Source organism: Ictalurus punctatus, chromosome 3 (assembly GCF_001660625.3).
Source record: "Ictalurus punctatus breed USDA103 chromosome 3, Coco_2.0, whole genome shotgun sequence".
Lineage (NCBI taxonomy): Eukaryota > Metazoa > Chordata > Actinopteri > Siluriformes > Ictaluridae > Ictalurus > Ictalurus punctatus.
This window is the reverse complement of record NC_030418.2, coordinates 18,598,693-18,622,341: the sequence shown is the minus strand read 5'-3', so window position 1 is coordinate 18,622,341 and position 23,649 is coordinate 18,598,693. Positions and strand designations below refer to the sequence as shown.

Sequence of the window (23,649 nt, the reverse complement as noted above, 5' to 3'; positions counted from 1 at the left end):
GGTTTATGTAATGTAAGGACTGCAAATGGTGCCACTATAAATTGAACAGCCTTGTTGGTAATGTAGTAAACTGTTAACCAAATTGACAACAGACCAGCATATTTATGAAAGACATTTAAACTAAAGTCAGATTTCATTACAAAATAAATCTCGGAGGCTGTTGAAGATCACATGATGATTATAAAGATAAATATGTTGTTCAGGGTGTGTTTTTTTCTTAAAGCAATGTATATATCTCCATTAAAAGTAGAAGGTATTTTCTTTGACCTTTTGGACCACAAAAGTGCTTCTTCACTGACTGATAAATATTTGACTCGCACCGTTTGAGAACAACAACCAGAAAGACGCTTGTGCAAGACACATCAGCTTACAAAAGACTGAATGTTTTACAAGATAATTAAATGTCTATTATGAGAGTATAGTTCTTCCATGTAAAGTGTAAGAAATTCTATGCACACACAGTCTCCTAGGGGCTCTCTTTATTATTATAATTGACATAAAGCTAGAGAGGTGTATAAATTCCAATGTCATTTATAGACTAGTAGATCAAGTTGAAGGCAAACACAGCATACACCCTCTTATTAAACTTCATTGTACTACACCACTGATAGTCACTTACAATGATGACAATAAATGTCTTAATTTTACAGGAAATTTGATTTGTCCCCTATCTGTGAGAATCTTTATTATTATAAACCTCCTGGATATCTACCTAATCAAAATATCTTTCAAATTCATCTGAAGCATGCTTCAACCATTAGGATTTTTACTGCCTGGCCAATCAAGTTGTCAATTTCTAATTCATCAAATTTTTTGCCATAAAAGATTCCTTCTATATTTACATCATTTGTGTTGAAATACTGTGGAACGTAGAGCCCATTTCAGAAAGATCACATAGTATGTCAAGGGCAGGGTATGAGATAAAACAAGAAACACTGCATTTTTATCACAAGAGAAATTCTTGGGAGATGATGTTGCTTATTTTTGAACATTGAATTATTTAACATTGGCATATTTTTTAATCATCCACAGTAGTGTTGGCTATCCTCCGGCATTTCCAAAATTGTCCATAGTGTGTAAGGTGTGTGAATGTCTGTGCTATTGTGCCTTGCAATGGGTTGGCACCCCATCTAGGGTGCCCCCGCCTTGTGCCCCGAGATACGCTCCAGGCTCCCCCTCAACCCTGTGTAGTATGTGTTATGAAAAATGGCTGAATGGATCATCAGATCATGAGTCCAAGCAGAACTTTTAGGACTGTATGTGTGATATAAGAGTCTGGGTAAGTTGAGCTTGCACAATGAACGTAAGCAGCAAGAGACCAAGTGCTTTGACAAAATTCTGCCATCATTATTATTGAGAGATAAGTCAATACTTCCTGTATTGGTTCAGAATTGTGTTTTTTAAAATTATTATTTTAATTTAACTCAAGAAATATTTTAATTTACAACCCCAATTCTGCAAAAGTTGGGACAGTATGGAAAATGTATAAAAACAAACAGTCATTTGAAAATTCAATTCACTCTGTACTACACTGAAAACACATTATTGACTAATTATTTGATGTTTTACTTTGTGGATTTAATTTATTTTTTAAAATATACACTCATATCAAATTTGATGACTGCAACACACTCCAAAAAAGTTGGGACAGTCGACTGTTTACCACTGTGTAATGTCACCTTTTCTTTTAATAACACTTAAGTGTTTGGGTGCTGAAGAAAGCAGTTGGTTAAGTTTAGCAAGCTGGATTTTCCCCCATTCATCCGTTATGCATTTCTTTAGCTGTGCAACTGCCTTTGTTGCTTTATTTTGGGCTTCATAATGTGCCACACATTCTCAGTCGGAGACAGGTCAGGACTGCAGGCCGGCCATGCTAGCACCCGCACTCTCTGCTTACGCAATCATGATCTTGTAATCCGGGCAGAATGTAGTTTGGCATTGTCCTGCTCTGGATGGCAGCATATCTTGCTCCAAAATGTGTACATATCTTTCTGCATTAATGTTGCCCTCACAGATGTTCAAGTTACCCATGTCATGGGCATTGGCACACACCCAATACAATGACAGACGCTGGCTTTTGGACCTGACGCTGATAACAGCTTGGATGGTCCTTTCCCTCTTTGGCCCAGAGAACACGACGGCTGTTTTGTCCAAAGACTATTTGAAATGTTGACTCGTCTGACCACAAAACACGATTCCACGGTGCTACTGTCCATCTCACATGAGACCAAGCCCAGAGAAGTCGGCGGTGCTTCTGGACAGTGTTGATGTATGGCTTCTGCCTTGCATAATAAAGGCTTAACTTGTATCTGTGGATGCAGTGGTTGACTGACAAAGGTTTACCAAAATATTTCCGAGTCCAAGTCAGAATATCCATTACAGACTCATGACGGTTTTTAAGACAGTGATGTCTGAGGGATTGGAGATAACGCACATTCAGAAGTGGTTTTCGACCTTGCCCTTTATGCACCTATTGCCCTTTACACAGATTCCTTGAATCTTTTAATTATATTGTGCACTGTAGAAGGTGAAATGCCCCAAATCCTACTGATTTGTCTTTGGGAAATGTTCTCAAAGTGTTGGATTATTCGCTGACGTATCTGTTGGTAGATTGTCGAGCCTCGACCCATCCTTGCTCTTGAAGGACTAGACCTTTTTTGGAGGCCTTTTTTCTCCTTATATACTATGATTAGATGATTGCCTCACCTGTTTCCCATCACCTTCTTATTTCAACTTGTCACATCACTATTAATCCTAAATTGCCCCTGTCCCAACTTTTTTTGGAACGTGTTGCATGCATCAATTTCAAAATAAATGTTTATCTTCAAAAATCTATGCAGTTGATTAGGTAAAACATCAAATACCTTGTCTTTGTACGTTTAAATACAAGTCAAAGTACATTTACAAATCTAGCATTTACCATACTGTCCCAACTTTTTTGGAATTGGGGTTGTAGCTTATTAGTTTTGGATCTCAGACAGCTATAACTTCTTTGTTGTGTGGAACTCCACATGTGTCAAACCCAGCTGACACGTCATCATGTCATCAATGTTTAAAGTCAGCCAAGACAGTCAGAGCAGCATTGCATCCAGCAGCACCCATCACACCCCCACCTGCACAAATCAAACAGTACACAATGAGGAGTAATGAGTGTTGATATTAAGGTGAATACTACGTGATTGAATCCTTTAAAACCAATACAGGTTCAATTCGAAATTGAAGCATTGTAGATATTCAGAATTACAGACCAGGATGGCTGCCGCTGCCACACAAGTAGAGGCCTTTGACTGGTGTACGGTAGTGTGCAATCGAGGGCAAAGGTCTTGCTAAATAAAGCTGATCCAATGACATTGCACCATGGAAAATGTTCTGTGGTAAAATAATGAGAACAAAATGCAAACATATTTCCTTAAACACGGCACAATATTTAAATAAGGTAAGACCTCTGAATGAAGCAAATCATTCCACTGTTGTCAAAGGGTATCTCGTGCAAAGCATGATGATATTCATCTTTTTAACATCACTGACAGGACAACACTGATCAACTGATTTTAGTAGTAGTAAAATGGAAATACCCCTCCAGTGAGACCAAATTCCCTCTCTAGATCAGGAGGAGCCAAAATATCTTTGACAACTATTGACTGCTTAAATCCAGGTGCATAACGTTCAACCCAATCAAACACTGTAACGACAAAAAAAAAATCATCAACCCAAGTCAAAATTGTACATACAATAAAAATAAACATACAGAATCTTTTGTAGTATGTAGTGATGTACAAAATGTCAAAGTTCTAACCTGTATTTGCATATTTCTCTCTGTCCTCATCTGTCCACGCTCGCCCACCTTCCAGACAGTAAGGTGTAAACTGTGTGAAAAAAGACACCACATGACAGCCAGGTGGGGCGAGTGTGGGATCCAGCACAGATGGTATAGTCATCTCCATCATAGGTCTGAGACAACAGGAATGTTCCATATCATTATCACTTTACATCAGATATATATTCTATATATAAAACATAAAATGATCTTGCAGATTTAATTTCTCTTAATGGGAAAATGCTAAGCACAACTAAAGCTATTTGTATCAAACTTGTGTAACATCAATTAAAGAAGCATACGTCAATTTCACCAATGGTGTTGGTATTCAATACATTTTTATCTGTGGTCTACCTGTGAAGTAAAACTCAAGTCTGCTCAGTGACAGAATACATTTGAGCATAACATTTTAACAAGCATGATTTGATTTGTATTACGATAAAAACATAAATTTCTATTTGTGACCACCACTGACAACATCACTATTCGTTTACCTTCAGTTAAATCTACTTTGTGTATTTATCATCAACTGTAGCACACTGACTTATTTTTCATATGACAGCATTTCATGGTATATAAGTTGAGAAGCAAGTCACAATATTATGATTAATATAAATATTCTACTTTTTAGTGATATTTTTAAGACAAGTTCATTTTTGGAGCTAAGTATCTAAGTAATTAAAATACTTGACTCTTTTTACCAGAGGTGGAAAAATTGGAATTTCTACCTGTTTGGGGGATGATGTTCAGTGTTGAATTTATTTGCAGTGTCACACTCCACATTAGTGGTTAATGGCTCACATGAAAGTAGACACAGGGCTTTAAGAATTTGCAGTTTTTCATATGTATGTATTTATTTATTTATTTTTATCTAGCCTTATAATTTTATTGTGGGAGTTGTATACAGTGTTTTACTATCAAAAAAAGTACAACATGCACAAGAGGCGAGCTATGATTAGAGCAATCGGCAACAAATCTCATTTCAAGCGACGTAAGCCCTACATGGAACCCCGGTTTGGACTAGCAACCAACTTCCTGTTTACACTTGTACGCACATGCCCAGTGTGCATGAATGGTAATGTGACATGCGTATTCGGTCGTGTAGTGTGGATGGAGATCGTTTCTGAAACACAGCGGAAACGCCAGTGGTTTTCATTTTAAAAAGCAGTTTAAAAAAAGAAAAGCACTAGTGTAAACAGGGCCAGAGTCATAATACTCTACACACAGAAACCGTCTCCTGAGTAATCTTCCTACAGACTTGCAGCAAAAAAATTATTCCTTCGTTTATACTGATTGAAAATGTCTGATAAGTTCATTTCCATTCCAGCAGCAGAATAGAACTCAAGGGTTAAAATTATACATTTGTCTTAACAGCTATCATATATACATCTTTGTACTTTCAAGAGAAGGTACTTTCAAGGTTCTTTAGCTGCAGAAGCTGTGTGTTACACTGTTCTTAATCACATCATGTTGAGGCAAAAACCCCTTGTGTGAACAACTCTGAATACTGAAAATTACAGTACAATTGACTGAAAAGCATCATCTCTGAATGTTGCACAGTCAGTAACACTGAAGTTCAAGTTTTCACTGCCATCAGATTTGCATGTATGAGTTTGCATGTGTGTGCATATCTCTTATCAGTCCTTTTTGTTTTGCCTTTTGCCTTGCATTGCCCTTTTTCTCAAAACCAAGGCTTGACGAAAGTTAACAATTTAGATGAGAATCGTGTCTTATGTTTGGAGTGCAATGATATTGGTTTCACGAAGAAGCTGAGGCTTTGTTCTTTATAGCCATTTATAAAACACAGGAAGTGATTCTGGCTCAAAGTGACTCAAAATTATAGGAATGTTTTAAAGAATACAAATTGTAATTTCTATAACATCTGATGGCAAGCAAGTGCACAGAAAACTGTCATTTCAGGCTTTCATTAAAGTTGTGGTTACAGTGGTTGATGATGTGCTATGCACGGCAGCTATAACATGCAAATACCTAGCTAAGGTGTGTATGCACTATGCAAATGAGGAAATGGACAAGAGAGATTTCATTTACCAATTGAGATTTGTAGTCATTTGCTGGACAGATGAACTCTCTGGACAATTGAACTCTTAACTCTATATTTAAATCTTTAAAAAAAAAAAAATTTAAAATCTAATGCTATCTTGGACTGATTAGCCAACCTTGAGGATGGGCGCCCTTGTTGGCCTTCCTTATATGCTGCTTCTAATATTTCCACACTCTCACAGTTCAGGTGAATGGAACACTGGTGATGTGGCCCTGGTTTTCCATCAGTTGTATTAGGGGCTGCCAAGAAATTTGGCAGTTTGTCCACAGCCACTGTAAATTTACAAATACAACAGACAAAAGTGTTGTAACTTATTAGTTTGCTTTGAAATCTTCTTATATTGGCAGATAATGCAATTGAATGCTTGTCCTTTGAGAGCCATATGATGAACATACCATTAATTTTGGTGACAGGAGAGGTATAATCAATCTGATCAATAGCACTAATAAACTTCTGAGGAAGTGCATCCTATAAGCATACAAGGATTTGTTAGTCATGTTCGGTAAAATTTACTTTTAGTAAGACTAGCAGTATTTTTTTTTTTAAAATCAAGCTATTACCTGTGGAGTAAGATGTTTGAAGGTTGCATATGGAGTAGCATTGGACAAAACTACTTTACTGTGAACTTCAGTACCATCTTTCAGCACAACACCTTTGGCAGTATGATCTGGTCCAACCAGAACTTGACTAACCTCCTAAAAATACAAAGGTAGCTCCAATATTCAGCCACAAAACAGCCTACAAAGCACTAAAAAAGAGGCAGAAGAGACTCACTTCAAATCCTCACCTGCTCAGTAAAGATATCTACTCCAAGGGAGCTTGCAGAGTTAGCAATGGACTTGGAGACACCACCCATGCCCCCTTGGACATAACCCCAGGCCCCCATCTCCTTTTCCAGCTCACCCATTATGTGGTGCAAAAGGACATACCTGCATTACATAGTGCATTAGAAGAAACCAAACAAATCTTGATACAAAGTAAAAGGCCCTAAAGCAGCATACTCCTACCCACTACCCGGGTTGTTAGGGCTTGTATTAGCTCCTATCACGGAGTCAGTGGCTAATGTTGCTTGAAGTGGCTCAGACTCAAACCAGTGATTTAAAACCTGGGGATGATCAGAAAAAATTATGAATTAGATAATAGTATAGTTTGTTTAACTAGATTGCACAAAGTAATTGGTACCAAACCCTGAAAAACAGGTAAATGATCCCATTTACATACCTATAGATAATAATACATAACAAATAATGCAGTACCTTGCACAGGTATTCACCCTCTTAAACATTTCCACATTTTGTACACTATAAAAAAAAGTCCATGTAATTTATGGTGAAATACTGTTAAATAGCCACAGTACAAAAAAAATGTAAATTGGGGAAAAAAGGTATTCAAAACATCACAACACCATAAATAATTGTACAAACCAATCCCGTTATTTTTTCTGTAAAAATTTTTACTGTTTTATTTTCACTGTACCTTCAAAAGTAAAGGTGAACCAAACTTTTACCTTCAATTTTCCATGCCCAGACTGTTACATATACAGACTGTTACATATCAGTGGACGTTTCATGAATAAATACCATACAATAAAAACCAACCATACCACTATAAATTTGTCCAAAAACAGAGACTTGTTAATTAACTAATACTACATTACAACAGAAAGCTGTCAAATGACCCTTTTTTTCAGTGTTAGTGCAAAGGTCTGTCAGGGCTGTGCATGTGTGCGTGTGCATGTGTGTGTGTGAGAGAGAGAAAGTGTGTGTGTGAGGACCAGTAGGGGCTCAGGTTTATTATAACCCAGTAGGAGCCACATCTGATTCCATGTGTTTAATCAGCTGATCTTGTGTTTCAAGGGACTATCACATGTGACTCCTGCAGGCCTTTTTGAGTATTTTTGTTTTGGATGATAATAAATCATAACAGCTACATAAGCTGATAATTGTTTTGTTTTTAGATCTTGAAGAACTTTTACAATTTTAAATAAATGATTGTGATGAAGCGGAGGGAGAAGCCAGGTTGTGAGGATGCTAGTCAGTAGGAGAGGGAGAGACAGAGAGATGAAGGAGTGGCTGGAAACACCAGCCAAGGGAGTGCATTTTGTGTTCCGTTTGTGGTTCTGTTATGTTTGAGTTCTGTTTAAGTTCAAAGTTTATTTTCAGCTGGTTCCCGCCTCCTCCTTGCCTGACTTTAAAGTTTGCTCCAGCACCACTGCCTCTTAGGTGTCTCGATCCTCCCACAGCGGTGAGAGCTCTCCATCAGCGCTCCTCTCTCCCAGGTTGCAGCACCAGTGTAACAAACTTTTTAAAGCCGGGCAAGGAGGAGGCAGGAACCGGCTGAACACAAACATAAAGTTTAATAATAAACCAAACTCAAACATAAAATAAAACACTCAAACAGAACACAAAGTGCACGTACATCTCTCTCCTGCTCTCCGGCGCCTCCAGTCGCTCCGTTATCTCTCGCGCTCTCACTGATTATCCAAATCAGTGCCATCGTCACAACCTGGCTTCTCCCTCCTCCTCGTCACAATGTTAACTGCAAAGTATTTCCAATATGCAAAATGGTTGGTTTATTGTAGTTCTAAAGAATAATCTTTGTATTTTTACCACTAGATACTAAAAACTTTCTCCAGACTGGGCATCACTGGAACAGTTCTGCGCTGGGTGGAATCCTATCTCTCAGACAGATCCTTCAAGGTATCATGGAGGGGAGGTACTTCTGAAACTCAGCAACTCACAACTGGCGTTCCACAGGGGTCAGTTCTGGGTCCACTGCTCTTTTCTATCTACACTACATCTCTGGGGCAGGTGATTGAGTCTCATGGCCTCTCATATCATTGCTATGCTGATGACACCCAGCTCTATTTGTCCTTCCAACCTGACGATCCATCTGTCTCTGCACCTATCTCTGCTTGCCTGTCGGACATCTCGGTCTGGATGAGGGAACACCACCTTAAGCTCAACCTGGCAAAATCTGAGCTTCTCGTCATCCCAGCCTGTCCCTCAATCAACCACAACCTCACTGTACAGCTCACCTCAAGCACACTCAAACCAACCAGGATGGCCAGGAACTTTGCGGTGATTCTCGATGACAACCTGACCATTACAGACCACATCTCAACAACTGCATGGTCCTGTAGGTTCATCCTGTACAACATCAAGAATATCAGACCCTACCTCACCGAACAGGCTACACAGCTACTAGTCCAGGCTCTTGTTATCTCAAAACTGGACTACTGCAACTCACTACTCTCGGGCCTCCCAGCCAGCTCCATCAAACCCCTTCAAATGATTCAGAATGCAGCAGCATGCCTCGTCTTCAACTAGCCCAAAAGAACCCATGTCACACCCCTCTTCATCTCCCTCCACTGGCTTCCTGTAGCTGCCCGCATCAAATTCAAGGCCTTGATGCTCACCTACAAGACCTTGTCTGGAACAGCACCCTCCTACCTCAACTCTCTCCTGAAGGCTTACGCTCCCTCACGCAATCTGCGATCAATCAACGACCGACGCTTAGTAGTACCTACTCAACGTGGCTCAAGGTCCCTGCCAAGAACATTCAAACTAACTGTTCCTCAATGGTGGAATGAACTTCCAACCTCAATCTGGACCACAGAATCTCTCACCATTTTCAAAAAATAGCTAAAGACCCACCTCTTCCATGAACACCTAACCAACCCATAAAAAAAAAAATAAATAAAAAATAAAAAATTTACTCTGAGCACTTTGCTTCTTCTGGAACTCAATTAATGGATCTTGTATGGTAGCACTACTTGTATTGTTCTCTGCTTGATATATCGCTTTGCTTGTATTTTCTCATTTGTAAGTCACTTTGGATAAAAGCATCTGATAAATGAGTAAATGTAAATGTAAATACTAATAATTATGAGGAAGAACTCTTATTACCACATGAACAGTAAATTGTATCTGTGCATCTTTTTGGCAAGTACACCTTTTACACACATATACACATCATTTTTCACACATCATTCAGCTGTTGCTTTTCATTTTAACAATTATATTTTGTTTTGTTTCTCATTGCTCTCAATTGTTGTGATCCAGGAATGACCAATTCCTGGTGACAGAAAAGTAGCTACCTGCTTTGACAGATAACTAAGTAATCACTTGAGGCTATCCCTTTATATCTATATCCAGAGCTTTCTTTCACTCTTTATGCTGAGTTTTGTCTTGCTTGATGAAAATATACATTTATGAACTATACACTTTGGCTTCACCAGCCACTTCCACTTTGTATCATATGCCACAAATTTACAGTGTACCTTTTGGCTACATGGCACTATGTGAAGTTGGATAGATGGAGTGTGTCTGTATGCCTGCTCCTTCCTTCAGACTGTTGAGACTGGCCTGAAGTTTAGGTAATTGGACCACTCTCAACTCTACCATCGAATCAGCATAGACTTTCTCCTACTCTCAGCTCCTTACCAGGCTTGAGGCATAAACATTCAGTAAAATTTCTTGAGCTTGTTTGCATATTGGGTGTGTTTTGTATAGGATTTGTGCTGTTAACTAATGGCCTGTTTTACCATTTGTGATCTGGTCATTCTTATGTCTTATATGAAACACTCTTGGTATACACACAAGAAGAGTTCAATTGTATTATATACAGCGCCCTCCACTAATATTGGCACAATTGGTAAAGATAGCCAAAGAAGGCTGTGAAAGACCCAGAGCTGTTATCTTGGCAAAGGGAGGTAACACAATGTATTGACTAAAAGGGTGCCAATAACTTTTGCACACCTATATTTAACAAAGGTATTTTTTTTATATATAAAACTGTTTTGTTTGCAATTGTTTGCTATCCATGAGAGCAGGTTTTTTTTTTTAACAACAGATCAAATTGTTAAACAATAAAAATCATTTTAAACAATAAAGTCAATTTTTCACAGCCTTCTTTGCTTATATTTACCAAGGGTGATGTCATGTGATGGAGGCTGAGATGGATGCAAATGCAGATAAGAGCTTTATTAGAGAAAGGCAGACAAATCCAAATAGTGAAACATAGGCGTGATCAAAAAGGCAAATGGTCAGGCGGTCGGCAAATGGGCATAAATGAGGCAAAACAGAATAAAAAAACGAGGATGAAAACAGGATCAAAACTATAGCACAGAAACAAAGAACAAAGGCTTGGCACGGTCATAAAACTCACACAATACTTCCCAATGAACAATTATGACAGGTGCCAATATTAGTGGAGGGCACTGTATGCTATAATATGAATAGGATACTTGTGTATTTTTTCCACATATGCCATGATTTTTAAAGAAATTAAAACATGTATTGTTATTTCTGTTGTATGAGTTTCTTTTTCATTGAGGTGTATGAGTCAAATTTGGAAAACTGATTACAATAGGTCTAAGTAAATTGTGTTTTAAAACATTTAATGCCACTGTAGTAATTTGTTGGTTTTTAACTGCTGTTTATTTATACAAAATACTTTTGCAGGTTACTCAATGAATATTCATTATGAACACTACACTAACACTGGGTAAATTGTGGCCATGAAGGGATGCACATTTGAGCAACAAAACTCAAATAGGTAGTGGCACTCAAGCGATGATTGATTGGTATTACCGGGCCCAAAGTGTACCAAGAAAACATTCCCCTCACCATTACACCACCTCCACCAGCCTGGAGTTGACACAAGGAAGGTTGGGTCCATGTATTCCTGCTTTTGGTGCCAAATGCTGACCACCATCTATGTGCCTTAGCAGAAATTGAGACTTGTCAGAACAGACTACATTTTTCCAGTCTTCAACTGTCCATTTTTGGTGAGCCTGTGCCCACTGCAGCCTCAGTTTTCTTTCTTAGCTGACAGAAGTGGAACCAGACATGTTCTTCTGCTGTTGTATCCCATTCGCCTTAAAGTTTGACATGTTGTCCTTTCTGAGATGCTTTTCTGCTCACCAAATTTGTACAGAGTGGTTATCTGAGTTACTGTAGCCTTTCTGTCAGCTCAAACCAGTCTGGCCATTCTCTGTTGACCTCATCAACAAGGTGTTTCCATCCACAGAACTGCCACTCACTGGATGTTTTTTTTTATTGCACGATTCTGAGTAAACTCTAGAGACTGTTGCACATGAAAAGCCCAGGAGAGCATCAGTTATAGAAATACTCAAACCAGCCTGTCTGGCACGAACAACCATGCCACGATCAAAATCACTAAGATCACATTTTTCCCCAACTGACCACACTACCAATATTTTACAGTAAATTTAACTGTTTTTTTTTTTTTTTTTTTTACAGTGGAAATGGACTTAACTTGTACATATAATATTGAATCGGGTTAAACATAAATATAGTTTGCAAACCTGTTTACAAATTAAGTAGTGATTGCATAAGTATTCACCCTGAGTGGTGTGAAATGTCAAAATTATTTCTGGTGCAAACCAGTTGCCATCAGAAGTTATATAATTAGTTGAATGAATCTACATACGTTTGTGCAATTAAAATATCATGATCACTATATCTATACCTTTTACATTGGAATTTGTAAATAATTCAGCAAATAATATTGATCATTTCAAATTAATGTATTCAATAATCAACTGACCTTCATTGCTGGGGCTGTTATTAGTTCATAGAAGTCTGGTATGTTTTTTCCCAATTTCAGCCCTAAAAACAGGTAAAAACTTTCATCCATATCAGATCCATATCAAATGATTGAAAACTAGATTTACTCCACATTTGGAATCCTAAGTTGTAATGTGATACTTTAAAATGTTACCTGTACATTGTATTTATGGCTTATAAATGCCTATTAGAATTTACTTTCAGATTATTTATTAAAAATTCAGAGGGTGTACCAGATTTTACTAAAGGTTTCAAACTCCTCATTGCTGCTATTCTTTTCCTCAATGACCCCTCAGTAATTCCTGGGATGTCTACAGGTGGTGCATCAAGGAGTGGGTGAATTGCACATGCCAGCTTCTCCAAATGTGCAACATAGTCAGGGTAAGCCTTTGGCAAAAGACATTTATGATGTCTAGACATTCTGCATAACTTTTCAAGTCAATAACCAACATGCAAATCATAGTAGTTGTATAAATTACAACACAAGACCAAATAAAAAGCATGAATGATAAATTATTAATAATCATCTAGTATCAACCTTTGCATCTTTCTCTGAGAATTTTCCAATCTCTTTCTGATTCTTTGCCAGATTACTGCCTAGTAAAAGAGAGCGAGGTGGCCGCCCCCTGACCCCTTCCTCCAGCATGGGGGTAAATGCATGGGGATCTCTCATGTATACCTTCAGCCCATGTTTCTGCACAGTTAGAAGGTGGAAGAAAAGCATCAGTCAACAGTTTTCTCATGTGTTTTCCTTCTAAATAACTGACTGGAGATGCATTTTATGTCCATCCAAATCAATATCAGAATTTCTCTAACAATAATGCTTTCATCATCACATAATTTAAAAAAAAATCCAAATCTCCCTCTATGTTCTCTATTTTCTGCACATTTCCCAAATGTAACTAATGTAATTTTAGGTTTTAATGTACATATGTAAGAATTTCTATAATCTGTAAGTGTTGTTTGCCCTTATTATGCAAAATATATTATTTTATTATTAAATTATAAACAATGGCTAATATAACGATAGACATAGATTTCATTGTCATGGTAATAATATGTAGGCCTATGTCGTATTAATTAGATATTAAATTACATGCAAATGAATTCAATAAATAGAAGTTACTTTTAGACAGTGTTTTGATGTCTTTCGGTGGAATTGAAGTGAAATATTTTAAGGCTATTTTTTCCCCCCTTTTTCACTTTTGGAGGTGCCCAGACATTGAAATGCTATCATTGTACTTCTAATTAATATACATACAAAAGACAAATTACAGTTCAGTGGAACCTACAGTTTTCAGAACTATATAAGCATTTCAAACTTTCATCATGTGAGAGGTTTTCTAAGGCCAACACACATTTGAAATTAAATATTAATCAAATACCACACCTTGAGCTCCAGATCCTGATATATGTGAGGACGCAGTAAACTGAGGAGATAGGAGGCCCGGGAAAAATGGAAACCTAGGAATTGTTGAGAAAGTATAAGTTGAAAAATATCAATGTAGAGCAACACTTCATGTTGAAATTTAGAAATAATTTACTATCTGTGTGGAGATGTTGCAAATGCTGATCATGACATGTCTAGACTATGTCTTTCTCTTATATATAGGAGGAGGAGACAAAATCTAAAATACATATTGCTCTTTTTGTGCTACTGGTTATCTATAAAACATTTTAAAAAATTGGAAGGTACATTCCCTACCCAGTGAACAAATACAACATAACAATATACTAATATCATACCCTATTAAATGCCAAATAAAAGTTAGGGTTAAAATATTTGGCTTCAGAAAATCTTTGATCCATCTTGAAATTTTGTCATACAAGTAGTGAATTATGTGCAGTTGTACGTTAGATTATTCTCTAATTATTTGAAAGATGAGAGCGGTGGAGGTTTGTATCTCAAAACAATCTAAAAAGCCCCATAAACCAGTGGATTCATAAGCACCAAGTCTTCTATGGTCCGTGTCAATGTTAAATGTGTGATTGCAGAAGACATAGAAGGCCTGGAGTTCATGAATTTACTCCTAATTAATTCTGGAATAGCTAGTGTAGTGTAATAGCTATGCAGCTACGGTACACCCATGGAAAATGTAAAATCTACTGATTTCCTGAGAAAAGTAGAGCCATACAATTATTCATTAAGATAAAGATTCATAAATGTTCAGAAATCGCTTTATCCTGGTCATGGGCATTGTGGATCTGGAGCCTATCCTGGGAACACTTGGCACAAGTCAGAGATACACCACAGATGGCTAGTACATCGCAGGGCAACACACACACACACACACACACACACACACACACACACACTCACACACACACACATACACCTAGGGGCAATTTTAGAGTAGCCAATCCACCTACCAGTATGTTTTATGAGGTGTGAAGAAAACAAAGAACCTTGAGGAAACCCACATGGCACAGAGAGCACATGTGAATCTCCACACAGGCATTAACCCAAGATCAGGATCACACCAGGGACTCTGGAGCTGTAAGTTCAGAACATTAATAAGATTTGTTCCATCAGTGCTGCTAATAAATGTTATTTAAACTCATGCTAACATGAACATGATGACACCAATGGAATCTGGCATGAGGCTGAGTAAACATGTGAGGACAGCATTATAATTAGGTGATAAGTGGCCCTGTTCAAAGATGATTGTTCCAGTTTAATAGTACTCCTCTTTAAAACCAGTTTTCTTCACAGACAGGACTCTGTTCATGTGGCAGTAATACAATGCATAAAACAATGCAGATACAGGTTAAAGTTCTGTTCACACGGGGATGATTTTCATTCCAATGGCTGTCAGTGAGAGTGTAAACACCCAGGTGTAAAACGCATGGTGTCAAACCGTCAATTTTTTTTTTACATCAAGGGAATGCTTTTTTTTTTGACGGCCGACCAATGAGATTCCCGCTTTTGGTCACGTGGCTGGAGCTGCTGACGTTTACATTAAAGTACGTCTGATGGCGCTCAAGTACAAAACTGTCTTACCGACAAAGAAGCTGAAAAAGAAGATGAACATGCTAGCACCCATCATTTTAGTGAGAGTGTATAAGTGACATAACCGAAATAAAATGCTCACTGCTAATAAATCCTTCCACCTACACACATAAACAAGATGTCCTTTGAAATCACCAGATTCAAAATTACACACTAAATAATATATAAGTGTATTTATTTTGTTGCGACTATTTTTTTTTTTGACGACATTGAAATGCAAGCATATATTCTAAATGAACCATTTAATTCTTTCAGTGTTGATTTCTATACTAAATAGCATCATTTGCTTCTTTGTCTCTTCCCTGCAAATGATAATTTGCTGATTGATAATCCATTGTATTTATTTTGCACCTGGCATATATATGCATATAATTATTCTTGACCTCTTATTCAAATAGCTAAGTTGCCCATTATTGTGTCTTTGTATTATCATATTGACCATAAAAAGACACTTCATAGTCAACACTTCATCAATTTGCAGATACATTAACATTTATGGGCACAACAATAGTTGCCCTATACCCAGCCCCTCCCCTCCCCAAAAACAAACTTAGATTAAAAAAAATATTAAATAATCTTGGTCTTCCTATAAGTATGTGAATGCTATTGCTGTAACTTTGATTGATTTTGATAATTCAAATCATTACTTATTCAAAAAGAGTATATTGTTTAAAATGCTAACTATGAGATGTATTTCTTGCAGTGGCCAATCACGACATAAATACTGGCGTAAATGCTGTACCTTATACGTAAATACTGGCTCTCTTTGTCTTCTCAGTGATAAGCAGGTATCAGAAACAGAAAGTTGTGCAGCGCTACCTTGTATTTCTGCTTTTCAATAAGTGCCATCTACTGTCAGGGAGTGAATTCATCTGGGTGTGAACACAAAAAAAATGTGGCGGAAAACTGACCGTTTAACACGCTGAGAAAAACAACCCGGTGTGAACAGACCCTTCCTGAAACCTGTCTGGCCATTCTCCTTTGACCTTTCTCATCAACAAGGCATTTGCACCATGCAAAATTGCCACATATTTGATTTATTTTTGAGCATTTTGCATAAACTCTAGAGACTGTTGGTGTGTGAAAATCCTAACAGATCAGCATTTTCTGAAAAACTTGGCACCAATAAGCCATAGTCAAAGTCACTGAGATCACATTTTTTTCTGGATTCTGATGTTTGATATGGGCATTAAGTGAATATTTCAGAGACACTCCCTTCTGCTTCTTCTTCTTCTTCTTCTTCTTCACTCCGTCTCATAATAATGATTAAAAAATGTGTATAATTAATGTGCTATTAAGGCAAAGTCTGGCAAAGTTGAGGGAACCCAGTTATAGAGATAATTAAACATGTCTTGATCATTGCTTTGACTCTGCGCTTTATCTGTAAACATTACCAAGAAGCTACAGAAGATTAAACAATACATAACCTATGTTTCAATTGTGAATCTTTTTTGAGACCAAGTGTACTAAAACTTTTGACTGGTACTGTAGTTCCTCCACTCATCCACAGACCCTAGTTACTTTTGCAATATGCCAATTTTGCATATTTGGTGTCTGATGTAGTTCTGTAGTTACAGCACTGGAGCTCTAATATTACATTGTGACATTTAACAGCAGCTTAGAACATGTATGAAACCCTTAAATAATTTCTGGTGCAACCAGCTGCCATCACATATTGCATAATTAGTTGCATGGAGTACATTTTCAAGTGTCACATGATCTCAATTATACACCTTACCAGAAAGGCCACATAGTTTGATAGAGAACACATCTAAACAAACAGCATCATAAAAACAAAGAAGCTATCAAAACAAGTGTGGGACAACTTTCTGGAAATGGAAAGAATGTGGCCCAAAAACAGTTCTGTCTAGAGAAGGCCTTCCACCAAAAAGAGGGCATTTCAGTCACAGAGACAATGCACTGTATAAAGAAGAGGTGTATGTATAATGAAGTCTGAAGGTGGAATTGCACATTAAAAAGGATTCAGATTATACTATTTTTTAAAACTGATTTAGATGGCTGTTTTACGGCAAACTCTGTACATGTACTGATGGTACTACTGCGACAAACGATGTCTTTGGAGGTGAGTGTGTGGTCATTGTGGTCATGATGTGAAACTGGTAGCAATAAACTTCCTTATTTGTTAGCACAGTTGACTGGTTGCTCCAGTGCAAACCTAAAGAAGTAATCATCAGTTGACAAACAGGTTGGAGCTGATCAACTACATTTGAGGTAAAGGGCAAATTATATACATTTTATATTTCTCCAAATGGCTTGGCAGTACTATTCAAACTATTGGGAGGGTACAGCAGAACTGATAGGGGGTAAACAGAATGGATTTTAACCTTAGCTTTTTTGAGCATTTAAGCACTGCTAATTGTGCAATTAGTATACAGACATGTAAAATGTACTTGTAGAGTATGTATATAGCCATAAACTGAAGAATGCATGCACAACACTTTATTAGATACAATTTCCCGGAAATGGTTTTTTTTTTTTTTTTTTTTTTTTTTTTTTTAGAGCGAGCGAGAGAGAGTTCAATGGTCATTTCTAATGATAGGCGGGCTCTGGAGAAAACGAGAGCGCAAGTGACGGACCTGTGAGAGTGACACAGCGCGCGTTCTGATTGGTCTCGCTTTGTGCTAACTAACCTATCAGATTTCTCGGTAGGCGGGCTTTACAGTTGACCTCTCTCTCTCTCTCCAGTTCATCCGTCAGTTCGGTTCTGTTTATTGTCTGCGGCGCCATGGCAGTGTCCAAATAAAATAAAATAAAAAAGTAGAAAACGCACTAAACCACAGATTACACTAAAATGTACCCATGCATAATAGGGTTAAAACAACAACAATAATGACAGTGTAACGTGCTGTACTGTTTGTAGCAGTGATTTCTCAGTTGCCCATGGTGGGTTAAATGACTGTAAAAGACATGTTGAGGTGAGTTTAACAGGTGTCATTCGTCCATTAGCATAGTTAACGTTATTTTACTAGATGCTATAAGGAGCTACTGTATTGATGTCTAGGTGAGGAGTAAACATATGTAAAGTAGTTACTGAATTTAAAAAATGACTCAATGAGTGGAATAATACAGTAATAGCTATAATATAATGTGAAACGGTGTAAGTACTAATTTTAATGTCACATTTTCTGCATATACTAGAAAAGCTATTTGCTTTAGCGTGTGCAAATAGTTGCAATATGTTGTTAAATAAATAGTTGTGTTCTGTCATAATTAAATGTAATGTCCTTGTTCGTATATCTTAGGTGGCGCGCTGTGTGTGTGTGTGTGTGTGTGTGTGTGTGTGTTGGGGGGCGGGGGGTATTATTAAAGAAGTGGTATTATTGCTGGACAGAGATGGGAGATGGAACACTATTTCTTTGCTTTTTACAAAGTCCAGAAACTTTGTACCCACCTGGAATGATCTCTTCAGTCACTGCAGCTCCACCGAGTACACTTCTGCGCTCTAGAACTGCTGTTTTTAAGCCTCCCTTCTGCAGATATGCAGACTGTACAACAAGGTTAATGTTTCTCCACAGTGCAGGCTAAGCTCATGTTTTATAACTTACATTTACACCAACCGCTACTTACAGCAATTAGTCCATTGTGCCCTAAATAAAGAACAGAAAGTTATGGTTAGTGCATTAGAGAGAGCACGAGTCCTCTGATCAACAGGTTATTAATTTGCTGGACTTTCAGGGGTGGGTTTCTCAAAACACTAAGTACTTTTGTATCTCGTTCGTAGGAACGTTCTTTAATTAACGAGTGTTTCCAAAAACCCTCCGAAACTAACGTAGTACGTAAACTCTTCCGTGAATAAACAAGTAACCTGATCTATCCGTTACCCGCTGTTTAGAGCTTCCGTGCAGATCTACTTCAAAAAGAAAGAGGGCGCTGTTTACACTGTGTTCTACACTGTGGTGTAGTGGTGTGATGTGGCTGTCTTATAACTCCAACCTTTCCGGTTTGAATATAGGGGCATAACCTGGCCTGGGCATTCCCGAAGATTTTTTTCTTTAGCCCCGAATAATTTTTCAGTTGAAGCGGTTTGTCAGTACGTAACTGAACGTCAGTAAAAGAAGACAGCAGTGTTATTTTATATATTCAGTGAACAGAGGCGAGACCAAGCAGACAGGGTTTACAGGTATCCTAAATACATAGAAATACTTGTGTCTTATTGGCTGACAGCTCTCAATTCTGCCAAACGCTAGCTCACAATCAGTGTCAGGGAAAGTGGATACATGTCATTGTGTGTGTGTGTGTGTGTGTGTTTACACCAGTAAAGTGGTTGAAACTGAAGCACTAACATCATCTCATGCTGAGTATGAAAACAAGGTGTGTAAATGTCTATGAGTTCCAGTTTAATTGAACATGATATGAGCAGAGCATAAGGAAAGATAATGTACTTTGCATGGTACTGTAGCAGCTAGACCAGGGGTGGGCAAACTTTTTTACTCGTGGGCTACAATGGGTTCTAAAATTTGACAGAGGGGCCAAGCCAGGAAAAGATGGATGGAGTGTTTGTGTGAACTAATATAAATGACATTTAAAAGCCTTTACATTAAAGGATTTGGTCTTTAACAGGTAGCAAAGCATGAATATGCAAGGCTCATTGTACAAATTGTTTTCCAAATGCATTAATTTCATAACACAGTAGAGAAACTCGCATTCAGTTTCAGTGGGAACAGTGTTGTTGATCTCCCATTTTTCCAATTCATCAAAGTCTGGAGTTAGTTTTGTTGTGGCAATTCTCAAGATAGATCCGAGGTGTTGGTCAGTTAACTTGGATCTGTGAGGGGCTTTGTTGATGTTCATGACGCTGAATATCTGCTCACATACATAGGTTGAGCCAAACAACGTCAGCATCTTCTGTGCCGTCCTCTGGAGGTTTGGAAACGTGGCTTCGTTAAGTGAAGCACAAAAGTCATTCAGTTTTAGAGAGCTGAACTTCTCCTTTAAGACGAAGTCAGACTCAAGATCGATCAGTTCCAATTGCAGCTCCTGTGGTGCTGTTTCAGGGTCTTGTGACAGGGGACAGCACACCAGATGAAGTGACTTTTCAATTTTTTCAAAATCAGAGAACCGACAGCAGAATTCTCTGTGTAGGTCATCCAGTGATTTGCTGTATTTCTTCGCATTTCAGGTCACCTCTTTCTGCATGGCTAGTGCGGGGAAATGAGAGAAAGATTTGTTTGAAATTTGTCTGGAGAATAAAGTCAGCTTGGATTTGAAGGCGCTAACATTTGTGTACATGTCATGCACAAACTGATCTTTCCCCTGTAGATTGACGTTCAGCTCATTCATGTGTGAAAATATGTCCACAGCAAACGCAAATTCACAAAGCCAGTTGTTGTCGCTTAGCTCAGGAAATTCGTCGGATTAACTAAAAAAAAATGCGATAATCTCCTCTTTGAGCTCCCACACTCATTGAAACACGTTGCCCAAACTTAACCAGTGGACACGAGAGTGGTAAAGTAAATCCTGGTGATCCGCACGTTAACAAGTTTTACGACTGGATTCACGACACGATTAAGTTGCAATATAGACTTACACAGAGATTCCTGATGAATGATGCGGTGAAGGAAAACAGCCCAACCTTTTTTTCCAGTTAAATTTGGCGATCCATCCGTGGTGACATTGTCACGTTTACTCCAAGGTAGCTTCATTCTCTCGATGACAGCAGACAACTGGTTATACAAGTCCTCTCCCCGCGTTTTTCCTTTCAGGGACTCCATGGTCAAAAACTCCTCCGTTATCTCAAAACTGTCATTAATCCCTCGAATAAAAATTAGGAGCTGAGCAATGTCTTTTATGTCCTTACTTTCATCCAGTGCTAGTGAATATAACTTAAAGAACTCCGCCTTTTTGTTTAATTCGCTGGCTATATCTTCGTCAGTGACTACGTTTACATGGACAGCATTAATCTAATTATTGACCTTAATCTGAGTAAGATAATAATGTGATTAAGGTGTTTACATGAGTCTCTTTTAGAATACTCCTGTCATGTTCCAGTTTTACATGCTATAGAACACAATTAGATTAACAGCCCGCGGCATTACGTCACCGCGCCACGCCGTCCCTCCAGAATTTCACGTATCAACATACAGTTCGTCTTCGTTATGGGACCGTATACAGTTTTGGGTGGTCTTTTTTATTTATTTATTTTGTTTGTTTGTTTGTTTGTTTGTTTTTTTCGAACGCTTTAAGTGCAGTTTGCCCATGCCTGAGCTAGACCCATGCAGTGATATTTAGTTGTGCCTCCCCTTGGCTAGTGACAACTAAGGCAACCTGGAGTGATTGTAATGTATTCTAAAAATATTAATAATAAACGGGGCCTTGTTGTGTTGACCAGAGTCATTTCGATAGGGCCTATAGATTATTTGCCAGTTTACTGTGAGTTCAAAGTGCGCGAGCGCCATCGCCGCGTCTAGACACTTTGAATTCACGCGTGCAGTAACATTGCGTCTGGAGCTGACTAGCAAAATACTAAAGTAAAAGTAAAGAAGTTTGTATTCAAAGTCAAAGAGCAAACACACTAGATTATTTTTTAATGTTTCAAAAAAAAAAAAAAAGTACTTCAACTATCTGTATAACTATCTATCCGCCCCTCCCCCACCTCATGTTTGCGACTGACTAGAAATGATCATCACCATAGACTAACTGATAGACAACTATGCGTGGGAAAAGACATCAGCAGTCTGGTAATGGGAAAAGAAAAAGAAAAAAAGCCCAGGATGAATCCGATGTCTCACTTTCCAGTTCTGTATTAAACCCAAGATTCTCAAGCTGAGAAACCGCCACGTTAACATTACACTAACACAGCATTCTTAATAAAGTAAATTTAATACAGTAGTCAGCACTAACATAGTCTATTCTTTTCCGTGTAGCTCTTCCACACAATTCTCATGTCTATTAGAACTGTTATTCACTAAGATGAATAGTTATCTGGAAATCCACCTCAATATTACTGCTTTTGTAATCCACTGCAATTGTTATGCCACAGAGTGTTGCATAATTGGTGCATAAATGAGCGGAGAACAGAGTGTAACAGCGGGCCAGACGCCTGAGCTGTGCACACATCCTGCAGATTAGTGTATGCATAACACTGGAAGTGCACTATTTACCTCCACCGATTATAAGCGCGTCGTATTGGGATTTGAGCGCGATGCTGTGGCTGGACCTCCAGCCCGTTCCTGCAGTGTTAAATGCTGCTGTCCGAAAGTGACGAGTTTGCATAGCTACAGCCATCGCCATAACCAGAGTTATGCTTCACACTGTACTTACTCCCTCCCTACTTACACTGTACTTACATACTCCACCCCCATACAGGGAGAGGACTCCCACTACCAACTCTTATATATATATATATATATATATATATATATATATATATATATATATATATATATATATATATATATATATATATATATATATATATATATATATATATATATATATATATATATATATATATATATATAACTGGAAAACATTTGTTGTAGTAGACTAGCAGTCTAGACCGAAGCTTTTAAAATACATGTAAGCTATTTACATACAGCAGCTGTCCAGCGGCTCCTGAAAGAGTTTTACTTATTTTATCAAATAAGTGATAGTTTATCAAAGTAGGTGATTTTTCTCTCCTGTAAATCACAACCCATCATGATCAAAATGATTATATTTATTACTGCGCTCTTATAGTCATTAGTCGGTTTGACTGATCACACAATCAAATAGGTTAAATCCAAACCTAAATAAATAAACAAATGTAAATATACAAAACTGAGTAATGAGCAGTAAATGAGTTAGGCACAGTACTTTCAGCATGTCACTGGTTGAGACAGCTCCTCAGTGTTCATCACTGGATGAACCTTGGACTCCCCTTGTGCCCACTGAGATACCTGTACCTGGCAGATGAAAGAGAACAATAGATGGTAAACAAGTTCATCTTCAAACTGAATTGCATTTACAGTTACTCCTAAATTATCCTAACCTTGCAATTAATGTTTGGAAATATAAGGCCTATAAATAGTCACTTAGTGAGTTCTGTTAAATGGAAAATTCAGGAATAAAATGTTCTTTGGCTCCAAAAAAAATAGCATACATTTAAATAACGGTTGTATTGTGGGATTATTTTCATATATTTGTATCGAGGCAGGTTTACAGTTTA

General features: G+C 37.9%; 1 protein-coding gene across 3 annotated transcripts; it reads right to left on the bottom strand.

The window, feature by feature from the left end:
* Positions 1-464: 464 nt before the first annotated feature.
* pyroxd2 (pyridine nucleotide-disulphide oxidoreductase domain 2) lies at positions 465-22,776 on the bottom strand. 3 transcript variants are annotated; one of them, XM_017464185.3, is made up of 17 exons: positions 22,604-22,776; positions 19,071-19,090; positions 18,895-18,988; positions 13,863-13,936; positions 13,011-13,166; positions 12,706-12,859; positions 12,453-12,514; positions 11,510-11,605; positions 6,887-6,984; positions 6,667-6,808; positions 6,440-6,574; positions 6,275-6,347; positions 5,995-6,151; positions 3,797-3,951; positions 3,576-3,682; positions 3,249-3,369; positions 465-3,113 (listed from the first exon to the last, which is right to left on the bottom strand). In XM_017464185.3, the coding sequence occupies exons 1-17, from the start codon at positions 22,731-22,733 to the stop codon at positions 3,046-3,048; spliced, it is 1,842 nt and encodes a 613-aa protein (XP_017319674.1). In that variant the 5' UTR covers positions 22,734-22,776; the 3' UTR covers positions 465-3,045. The 3 variants fall into 3 exon arrangements, with proteins under 3 accessions (XP_017319674.1, XP_047010118.1, XP_017319675.1); XM_047154162.2 differs by lacking the exon at positions 22,604-22,776 and adding an exon at positions 19,325-19,343; XM_017464186.3 differs by lacking the exon at positions 11,510-11,605 and having other exon boundaries at positions 22,604-22,775.
* Between the last annotated feature and the right edge of the window lie 873 nt (positions 22,777-23,649).